An 11,005-nucleotide genomic window follows, 5' to 3' on the forward strand; every position below is an offset into this window, starting at 1 on the left:
CTCCAATCTCTCCACCTCATAGCCTGAATGATCTCTGGCTAAGTAATGTTGAAAAAGTCTGTTCTCTGGAGATTCAGGCCATTTTGGTCAGCAACAGAACAGACTCTATTAGAGCCACTATTGCAGTTAAGTGAAGAGATCTGCAACCTAGGCCAGATCTCATCAGTTATCACTGAGTCGCACAGAGATCAGACATACCTAGGTTTACCTATTACATCTGAAATCTTCTGGTCTCTCCATCAGTTCAGTGAGAGTCTGTTTAGCAGCTATATCTACATTACATATGCTGATGGAAGGATGTTCTATCTCTTCACATACTTTGGTAACCAGGCTTTTAAAAGGACTTACTCACGTTTGCCCTCCTGTCTGCTCCATACCAGCATGGGACCGGAATTTGATGGTCACACTTTATTGGGTTCCCCCTTTGAACCATTGGCAACAGCTTCTTTACCATTGCTATTAATGAAAACAGCATTTTTGGTGGCAATTATTCCCACAAGGAGGGTATCAGAGCTTCAGGAGCTTCTTATGTGATATTCCACAAAGACAAGGTCTCAGGACGCACCCTAATCTTATTCTTAAAGTTGTCCTGGTATTCCATCTCAACCAGATCATATATCTCCTAGTGTTATTTCTGAAGCCCCACTTTTACAAGACTGAGGAAAAGCTTCATGTTCTTGACATTTGAAGGGCTGTATCCTTTTATCTGGGTCACACTTTGAGATCATCTCCCAGACTTTTTGGAGCTTATGTTAGAAGGATGAAAGGACAACCTGTTACAGCTGAGCATATATCCCAGTACATTAAGCCTTTTTGAGCAATGTACCATTAGTGAACATTTTGTTAAGCAGAAACAACTTTATATACCTTCTCCAGACACTGTGCAATTACACAAGCTTCTCAAACGGATGCAAACTTTGAACTGCTTGAAGAAAGACTGCAGCACTGACTTGCTGAAGTCCCACCACATTCAAGCAAACTATTGCTATTTGCTATTTCCACCCAAGGTGGAATGTATATATGTGCACAATCACTGGAAGGAGAAAAAAATGGTTACTTACCTATCTAGTAACTCTTGTTCTTTGACGTGTTATGCACATATACATTCCATGACCCCCGTGCTTTCCCTACTTCCTCTGATGTTCATTACATGTCACAGGGTTCACGCACTGCTTGCAGCGCCTCCTGCTGGCCATCTTGGGAATTAGCTGTGCCAGCTTGCACTGTCCCTCCAGTAGCATCTTCTCCCATCTTGTCTCACTCTGCTGCCGCACTTATTCCCAGATCTGCAGCCTCCTCTTTATGGCTTGGCCCTCCAGCCAGACCACTAAGGTCCTCCCCGTCCAGGGAACACAGTCTTTCCAGACCTGCTGTCTGGGTGGCATCTCCAAAGCCCTTGCCGCTCCCCAATGGCTGGTAGGGGAACCCAGGCCTGCCCTCTACACTGGGTTCCAGCCCAGGGACCCTATAACAAGCAGCCTTGGTCCCTGTCCCTGGGCTTCTTCCAACATATCTATCTTCCTCCGTCTCTGGGTTTGCCAGTCTCCAACTCCCTCCGTTCAGTGAGCAACTGCAGATTACTTCCCTGCTGCCTTTCCCAGCAGCAACTGCCCCCATCTGCGGGCAGCTACCTGGCTTTATACAGCCTCTTCCCCGTTCCTGCACAGGTGAGCCTGTCCTTAATAACTGCTTCCAGCCTAAAGCTCCCCTGCTTACAGACCAATTACCTGTTGGGCCCACCTAGCCTAATTCAGCTCTTGCTGGGCTGGTGTGGGGAGCACACCCCATCACACCATGGCAGTGTGCCCCTTTATATTCTCTGCTTCGGGCATGAGGATGGCAGGGTTGCATGCGCTGCCTGCTGTTACTGCTAGCAAAAAGTCTCTAACTTGAGTGCATTGGGTGCACAAGCGCCTACAGTGGAATGTATATGTGCACAATGCATTTCAAAGTACAACAGGTGCTGTACAGGTAAGTAATTTGTCCTTTTTTCTAGGACAGTTTTTCTTTCATAACCATGATTTTTTTTTTTTTTTTTTTTGTCGCTGCCACAGCCCCCTCAGCTTCCTGAAAGAACTCCTTTCAACCTCTATAGTCCCTTTCCAGAGGAGGATAGTGTGCTCTTGTTTAAGTTTGGAGTTAAATATGCCTTTTTCCAAGTCTCTCAGCTCAGAGGTGGTGACTTTTTTCACTTTTTTTAATACTTTTTTTTATTTTCAATTGAGAGAATAGTTTGATATTTCAACAACAACAAACCTTTTACCTGTATTATTTTTCAATATATTTATCATCACACTGAAGAATTTTCATACAAGTTTTCAGTTACTAGAGTGTGAAATGCTAGCATTAACCCAGAGGTGGGCAAACTATGGCCCGCATCCTGCCTGGCCCTTGAGCTCCCGGCCGGGGAGGCTAGCCCCCGGCCCCTCCCCTGCTGTCCTCCCTCCCCCGCAGTCTCAGCTCACCCTGCCACCAGCGCTCAGGGCGGCGGGGCTATGAGCTCCTGCCAGGCAGCGCGGCGGCGTGTCTGGCTCCAGCTGGGCAGTGCGGCTGCCAGTCCTGCTGCTCTGAGCGGCATGGTTAGGGGGTGGGGAGTGGGGGGGTTGGATAAGGGGCAGGGGGTCCCGGGGGGCAGTCGGGACAGGGAGCAAGGGGTGGTTGGATAGGCGTGGGAGTCCTGGGGAGCCTGTCAGGGGGTGGGGATGTGGATAGGGGTTGGGGCAGTCAGGGGACAGGGAGCAGGGGGGGTTGGATAGGGGGTGGGGTTCTGGGGGGGGTGGATAGGGGCAGGGGGTCCTGGGAGGGGGCGGTCAGGGGACAAGGAGTGGGGGGGTTGGATGGGTCGGAGGTTCTGAGGGGGGTGGGGAGGGGGCAGGGGCCAGGCTGTTTGGGGAGGCACAGCCTTCCCTACCCGGCCCTCCATACAGTTTCGGAACCCCGGTGTGGCCCTCAGGCCAAAAAGTTTACTCACCCCTGCATTAACCTAACCTCTGGATCAAATCTCTGAATCCATAGGGAAAAACTGAATGAAGTCCATGATGAGTTACAGAAAAAAGAGGCACTTTTTGCAGAGCTCCAGCCAGATGCAAATCAGAACTGTAAGTATCTGCATGAGGTTACATAATATTTGCTCCTGAAAGTACCTCTGTAGTCATAATTGCCTCCATGCACGAGATACCATTTTCATACCAGTTTAACTTGGAAAAGTAAGGTAAACTTGAAACAGAAAAAGGAGAGAGAGAGAGAGAGTGTGTGTGTGTGTGTCCATTACAATGGGACTTCAGTCTTGGGACCTTTAGTGCTAATGAAATATAAATAATTTCTTGGAAATAACTTCTCACCTGCTCTATCATTTGTCTCTCTCTAAATTATACTGAAATATTGATATGGCCTAGAACTCTTCAGGAGCCTAACGCATTACATCATAAATACAGTGCTCCTTGGGGAATTCTGCGCCAAAAAAATAAAAATTCTGTGCAGACTATTTTAAAATTCTGCAAATTGTATTTGTTCAAATAACACTACATAATCATGCCAGTTTCAATTATTTTGGTAATTTATTTCAAAGTACCTATCAGCAAGTATGTCTGTAACAATACAAACACACAAAATTTCCCCCAGGAGTGAAGAGTTAAAGAAACCCCTACGACAACACAGTTCCTGCTTCTCTGCCCCCATCTCCCCCAGAGCCCAACTGGGGGGGGGGGGGCAGACACTCACACACCCTTCCCCCCCAGAGCCGAGCTGCGAACCCCCCCCCCCCCAGCCAATACACCCGAACCCCCTAACTCCCAGAGCCCAGCCCAGATACCCGCACCACCTCCCCCTCAGAGCCCAGCTGTGGGGGGGTCCCCCCAGCCCAGACACCCATCCCCCTACCCCTTAGAGCCCCAGGATCCAGAGGGAGAAACAGCCTGATGCTCCTTCCGGGGCTTGCACAGAGTTTCCTGCACGCAGCCCTCTCCTTCCCTCAGGGCATGCGGCGAACCCTTTAGCTCTCTCTCCCCCTCCCTCCAGCAGTGTCTTCAATGTGTGAGCTGGGCTCTGCTGGGTCCAGCAGCCCCTAGTGGCAACCAGCAGCACTACAGCCCATTTCTGTGGGAGAAAGAAAATTCTGTGCAAAAAACATTAATTTCTGCAAAATTTTGCATTACACAGTGGTGCAGAATTCCCCCAGGAGTAATACAAGTAGAATATTGATGAAGCTTTAAAACTAACTAGTCCCTGTCATTTTGGTGTTTTTAAAATGTTTTTTTTTTCTAAATAGGTCAAAAGATTGATGAGCTGGAGGCAGCTTTGCGTAAAAAAGATGAAGACATGAAAGCAATGGAAGAAAGATATAAAATGTACCTGGAGAAAGCAAGAAATGTGAGTGGTACATTTCAATATAAATAAAGTCTCTCTTCTCTCCCCTCCCCATCACCCCACCTCTATGAATCAGTGATGCTGACAGGCTTCTCAAATATCCTGTATTAAAAGTGGTTTTTTCTTACATTTTTAGGCCAAATTCCTTGGTTATTGTAACTTGCATGCAGCATAGTGTAGAATGTAATCCCAAATATGAAAAGCTGTTATTAACACTTCCTTATTAATTGGCATCTTCTGTCATACTTGTGTCCTTCGTTTGGATTTCACTGTTGCATGTTTTATTTCCAGCTGAGATGTGAGGTTGTTGAAGATGAAACATCAAGCATAATATATTCATTTTCTTTATACAGGTGATAAAAACCTTAGACCCCAAACTAAATCCAGCATCAGCAGAAATTATGTTGCTGAGAAAGCAGCTAATAGAGAGAGACAAAAAAATTGAAGCACTGGAGGTAAAACTTATATCTCTTCTTGTTTTTCTTTTTAAAATCCTATTGTATGTCCTAAGTGGAAATCTCACTTGTGTGTGAGACACTGCAAAGTCTCTTTGATTCAATTGCCTTTCTATTACTCGAACTGCTCAACCTATCAAGCACAGAGATTTGACCTTGATTTGCTGACATTCTGTCCTGAGGTGAATCTGTCAAGACTGTTCATATATATATATATATAATATTATAAAAGGTGTTTATTTTTAAGGTTAAGTGTTTTATTCGTTATGAAAAGTAATGTGTATGAATTTAAAACATCTCAGAGAGTTTAAAGTAAACTGTAGTTTAACTATAGTGCTACCAGTGCACTATGGTAATTGGAAATCTGTATAATACCATGCATTGTTGAATGGAAAGTATGACTTTTTAAGTATAATTTAGTCTGTTACATGTAATGAGTTATGTATTTTGATATAGAGTTATTATAATAATATTAGAGACACTAAAATATTACACAGGTTATACTAAAAATGCTATTCCTAGTGACAGCTACTTGGGTAAATATAAAATTTCTAAACAGTTTTTAAATCTTTAAGGGCCTGATCCTGCATTTGTTATGCACTCAAAATTCCCATTGACCTTTCTGTGTACTGACAGTAGACTAGGACCCTAGATTATTAAATCAGTGGGGATAATTGCTCATTTATGGCTGCTAATGCAATGGAATTATGACTTTCTGAAATATTTGCACTGAACATACTCTTGATTATATATCCACAAAAAGGTTTCCTTTTTACAGTGATGCATTATTTAAAATTTTTATCCGTCTGTCTTGGTAAGGGGTGGTTCCTTTTCTTGCAATAGTCTATTATAATAATAAACAATTTCATCACTTTGATAGCCACTTTTGAAAATCCATATAATTGTTTACGCTGTTTTAGTTGCAGTATTTGTCTATCACACTACTGTATGTGTTTATCTCAGTCAAGTCCTCTAAGGAGAGTGGACTCTGATAAAGTTTATATAATTATCTACACTTTTCAGAACTTTTGTGTAGTTAAGATTCCCTTGTCTATTTTTAAATCTGTTTATCTTTCTCTCTAGAGTGAATGTAAGATTGCCAAGTTGCGTGATTATGAAGAAAAGCTAATTGTATCTGCATGGTATAACAAGGTGGGTCGAAACAATCCACTCGTCTGTCAGTATGGTAACTTAAAAGTCAGAAGTACTCAGGATGAGCTTATAAACAATTTGAAACTATAATTTTCTTGCCATCTTGATCTGTTCCATACTTAAAGCCTGTTTCACTGAATACTACTGAGGTGATTTTGAGACCTGGATTACCTTTTTTAGATGTGTTACAAATTTGGTTACCTATGGGAGGAAAAACCCATTTCTCTACAGTTATCTTTGCACAGACATCAAGGATGAAGGCTAAAATAGCCTCTTTCTAAAACAATAACATATATGATAGGTGGGGCTATTAGCACCGCCTAGTATTAAGGTTGCCTGACACTTCCCATTAGAAACTTGTATTTTCAGTTGCTTAACAAGTTTTTTTTGTTATCTGCCAAACTTTAACTCAGATTCTGCATACTGGGTGTCTGCATCAGGCTGAATTGGTTTTGGAAAGTTTTTTTCAGCCAAAACAGTTCAGCCATTTGTAAGAACAAAGTTACGGGAAAATATTTTGCTTCAGTCTTCCCTAAAAGTGTTAATGGTATCGAAATACTCAACACAAACAATATTAACAACAAGGGGAAAGGGAATGCAAGCCAAAATAGGGAAACGGGTTAAAGCATATTTAGATAAGTTAGACGTATTCAAGTGGGCTGGACCTGATTAAATTCATCCTAGAGAATTTAAGGAACTAGCTGAATCAATCTCTGAACCGTTAGCAATTCTCTTTGAGAATTCATGGCGAACAGGTGAGGTCTGGAGAGGACTGGAGAAGGGCAAACATAGTAGCTATTTTTAAAAAGGGGAACAAAGATGACCCAGGGAATTATAGACCAGACACTCTAAGTTGATACCTGGAAAGATTTTGGAACAAATTATTATGCAATCAGTTTGTAAGCACCTAGGGGAAAATAGGATTATAAGGAATAGCCAGCATGACTTTGTCAAGAACAAATCATGCCTCACCTACCTAATTTCCTCCTTTGGCAGGGTTACTGGCTTTGTTGATGGGGGGAGAAGCAGAAGATGTACTACATCTTGATTTTTAGCAAGGCTTTTGTCACAGTCCCACTGATGGTTTTCATAAGCAAACTAGGGAATATGGTGTAGATGAAATTACTATAAGGTTGCACAACTGGTTGAGAGACCATACTCAGAGTGGTTATCAATGGTTTGCTGTCAAACAGAGGGTGAATCTAGCGGGGTTCCACAGGGATCAGTCCTGGCTCTGGTATTAGTCAGTATTTTCATTAATGACTTGGATAATTGAGTGGAGAGTATGCTTATAAAATCTGCAGATGACACCAAGCTGTGGGGATTGCAAGCATTTAGGAGGACAGGATTAGAATTCAAAACCACCTTGACAAATTCAAGAATTGCTCTGAAATTTACAAGATTAAATTTAGTAAAGACAAGTACAAAGAACTACAGTTAAGGAGAAAAAATCACTCTGCATTTTGTAGTTGTGCATTTAACTTGCTAGGCAATAGAACTACTGAAAAATATGAGTGTTACAGTGGATCACAAATTGAATAGGAGTCAACAAATTAGGAATTGCAAAATATCATTCTGAAGTGCTAATAACATTCTGAAGTGTATTAACCAGAGTGTCATATGTATGACATGGGAGGTAATTGTCCCTTTCTATTTGGCACTGGTGAGGCCTCAGCAGGAGTACCGTGTCCAGTTCTGGGCACCTCTTTAGGCAAGAGGTGAACAAATTGGAGAGAGTCCAGAGGAGAACAACAAAAAATGATAAAAAGTTTAGAAAACCTGATCTGTGAAGAAAGGTTTAAAAAGCTGGGCATGTTAGTCTTGAGAAAAGACAACTGAAGGAGGAACTGATAAGTCTTCAAATATGTTTAGGGCTGTTGTAAAGAGGATGGTGATCAATTGTTTTCCATGTCCACTGAAGGCAGGACAAGAAGTAATGGGCTTAATCTGCAGCAAGGGAGATTTAGGTTAGATATTAGGAAAAAAACTATCTAACTATAAGGGTAGTTACGTACTGGAGTAGGCTTCCAAAGGAGGTTGTGGAATCCCCATCACTGGAGGTTTTTAAGAAGAGGTTGGACAAACACCAGTGAGGGATGGTCTAGGTGTACTCGGTCCTGCCTCAGCGCAGGGGGCTCAACTTGATAACTAATTTCTCAAGGTCCTTTCCAGCCCTACATTTCTATTATTCTGTTTTGCAATGTTCCCCCCCCCCCCCCCCCCCAAAAAAAAGACTTTTTCCTCTGAGAACCTCTGGTACCCCCATGCTTTGGAGCAGGATCTTGAACTTTGGCACAGGGGTGGCCTTTGCGTTAGGGAATATGCCTTTTGCTGTCTCCGTGAAAATCCACTCAAATTTGGCTAAGTTATAAGCCTTTGAAATGTTTCAATGCCCATGTGCTCAAGAGAAGACTTCAGAGTTCAGAGATTTTAGCTGCTTAAGATTCTGTCTTCATTGAGCATGCTCAAGACCCTCACAGTTCCTCCATGTGGCTAGGGAAAAGAAAGAAGTGGATTGGGACAAGAAGACTGGGAGTGATGAGGAGAAAGAAACTTGACTGAAAGCCAGGGATGGGGCAGGGAGTGGGAAACGGGACTGGGACATGCAATGCAAAACTTCAGCTACTTTTGATGATGTGAAAAAGATGTCTCATTCGCTTATTTTATTTCTTCACAGAGCCTGGCTTTCCAGAAGCTCAGTATGGAATCCAGACTGGTGGGTAGCAGTACCTGCAAAGACCCTGGGTCATGCCCTCCTGGACGCTCTTTCCTAGCACAGCAACGACATGTCACCAACGCCAGACGGAATCTCTCTATTAAAGTACCTAATGCAACATCGGATTAAACCACAAAGGAAACGTTTACACTAAAGTGTCCTTAAATATTTTGTGGCTTCCATCGTAACTACCTGACCGAGGAAGAGGTTGTGATGCTGGGCTTCAGCTATTTTAACATCAAAACTTATTGAATACACAATGGTAAATTAATTTGGTGAATGGTTTCTAAAAATCATCAGCACACGTAGTCTACTAAAGACTGTTGCGCCAGCAACCTTTTCTAAAAAGCAGCACCTAGATGGAAGTAGATTTGAATAACTGAAGTATGTGTTTACAAGCACAGCTTTAAAGATTTATATTTGTCTTCATAGTATATTGTATATAAATACAAAAAATTGGCAATATATATTATATTTAATATTTTTAGTCTGGAATTGACTGATTTTTTTTAACAGAAGAACAATTTTTGGAAAACATCAGAAAATTGATAACACTAGGTATATTTGCTGGATCTTTATAACATAAAGAAAAATCAGTCCTTTGGCTAGAAGAGTCCATAGTTTTAAAATGATGCATTTGTGAATCAAGAGAATTTTGGCATTCCAAAACTGTTTAGTGACTTCAGGACTTAACTTTTAAGACAGAAGATATATCACTATCTCAATCAAGAAGCAGAAAGTTTCAATCTACTTAAAATGGTAACTACTTAATTTGTTTAAATTTGTGTATATACTTAAGGAAAACCTGTCTTTAACGTGCTGAATTCACTAAAGCCAAAAAGTCTGTCTGTTTGAATTAATGTAGTAGTCAATAATGTTTTTTAAAAAAACAACACTTCTAAAATGTAGTTGTATTATATAATTTTTATTACAGTCTTTGGGAGGGGAGAAATCCCTAATATTTATTCAGTTAAACAGCTTTGCGCATAAAAATCACTCTCTCATTCCTCAGGTTTTTATATATTTTCTTTAATTACTGTGAACTAATCACATCAAGCAGACAGGCTAATGGAGAGATCTTTGCGCATGATTAGTAACATAGATTGTTTGGCATGGAAAAGATAAAGGTACAAGACATCCGGTATCCCAGACCTCGGAAGATGAACATAGCTAGATGGATTGGTGTGAAATTTATCTGTATCATTAAATTTACTAAATGTAATTTGGGATATTGCAGATTATGTACTATCTGTATTTTATGACTTCTAAACCAAACTTTGTACTTTGGGATAATTTAAGCATTATACCCAGATGTATAGACACTCTTTCCTTAAACCTGTTTATTAGATCATTTTAACAGTAGCTTTAATAAAAATTTGTTTCACACCTATCCATACAACACTTCAGTTGACATTTGTTTACAAAATGGCTATTTTCACATCAAAAACTTACAAAAAAGCACCTTTAAAAAAGATTTTTTGAATTTTCCATGATCTTTATAAACTGACTAGACCAGTCTGTCACATCAATAGTAAAATAACACAGTGAATAAAGTCACAGCAGACTTAAAAGAAACCTAATCTAGCAAACTAAGGTAAAGATGTGAGGCTACCATACCTATAGTATAGTAAACATCACGTGTTTGGATTAAAAGAATGTGTGTATCTTTTCAATATTAAAGCCATATTAATTTGAAAGCTGGACTCAATTTTGCTTGCAAAATTCAAAATTAGGTCTTTTTGAGTTTGTAATGAAATATGAATTTTGAGTAGCTTTGCATTTCATTAGATACTTCACAAGCCTCTAAATAAGGCTTATCTTTTGATCTCTTGCTGCCCTAAGGTCCTGATCATTCTGGAAATGGACCTCCTGCATGATTCCACAGGAAAAGTCTGTCCACTCGTTCAGTTTGTGTTTCTTTAAAAAAGTGTTTTGCTCTCTTTACAGTATTATAAATATCGGCATTCAATTTGATTTCCTCCTAAAATGTTTATCAATATAGAGAGCTGAAATCTAACCGTATACTACACTTATTTGTAATAAATATTCTAATTGAATTATTGTTATTTTGTCTTTCAAGTTCTGTCCTGCAGAGTTCTGTGCTTCTGTTGATGTCTCTTAGTGATGCATTGATATTGGTGGATTGTGTTTTTGTATGTTTCTAAGCTTTGATTGCCTACTATTTGATTGAAATGGGTGGGTGGGAAGGCAACTTTTGCAGATGTCTTAGCATGACTCTTATGTTTAAAAGGTTTGGTATTTTAGTATGTTCTTTGTGAAATGTGGAACAGAATTATCACTAATATCATTGAATAGG

The 11,005-nt window shown here is 40.7% G+C and overlaps 1 protein-coding gene across 1 annotated transcript in view; it reads left to right on the plus strand.

The window, feature by feature from the left end:
• Nucleotides 1–8,817, plus strand: part of HOOK1 (hook microtubule tethering protein 1) — a 64,443-nt gene extending 55,626 nt beyond the window's left edge. The window contains exons 18-22 of the mRNA XM_065409160.1: nt 3,016–3,098; nt 4,268–4,368; nt 4,719–4,820; nt 5,904–5,972; nt 8,650–8,817. Coding sequence (XP_065265232.1) covers nt 3,016–3,098; nt 4,268–4,368; nt 4,719–4,820; nt 5,904–5,972; nt 8,650–8,817 — 523 coding nt within the window. The remainder of the gene's footprint in view (nt 1–3,015; nt 3,099–4,267; nt 4,369–4,718; nt 4,821–5,903; nt 5,973–8,649) is intronic.
• The last annotated feature ends 2,188 nt before the right edge of the window (nt 8,818–11,005 follow it).

Source organism: Emys orbicularis, chromosome 8, assembly GCF_028017835.1.
Source record: "Emys orbicularis isolate rEmyOrb1 chromosome 8, rEmyOrb1.hap1, whole genome shotgun sequence".
Taxonomy (NCBI): domain Eukaryota; kingdom Metazoa; phylum Chordata; order Testudines; family Emydidae; genus Emys; species Emys orbicularis.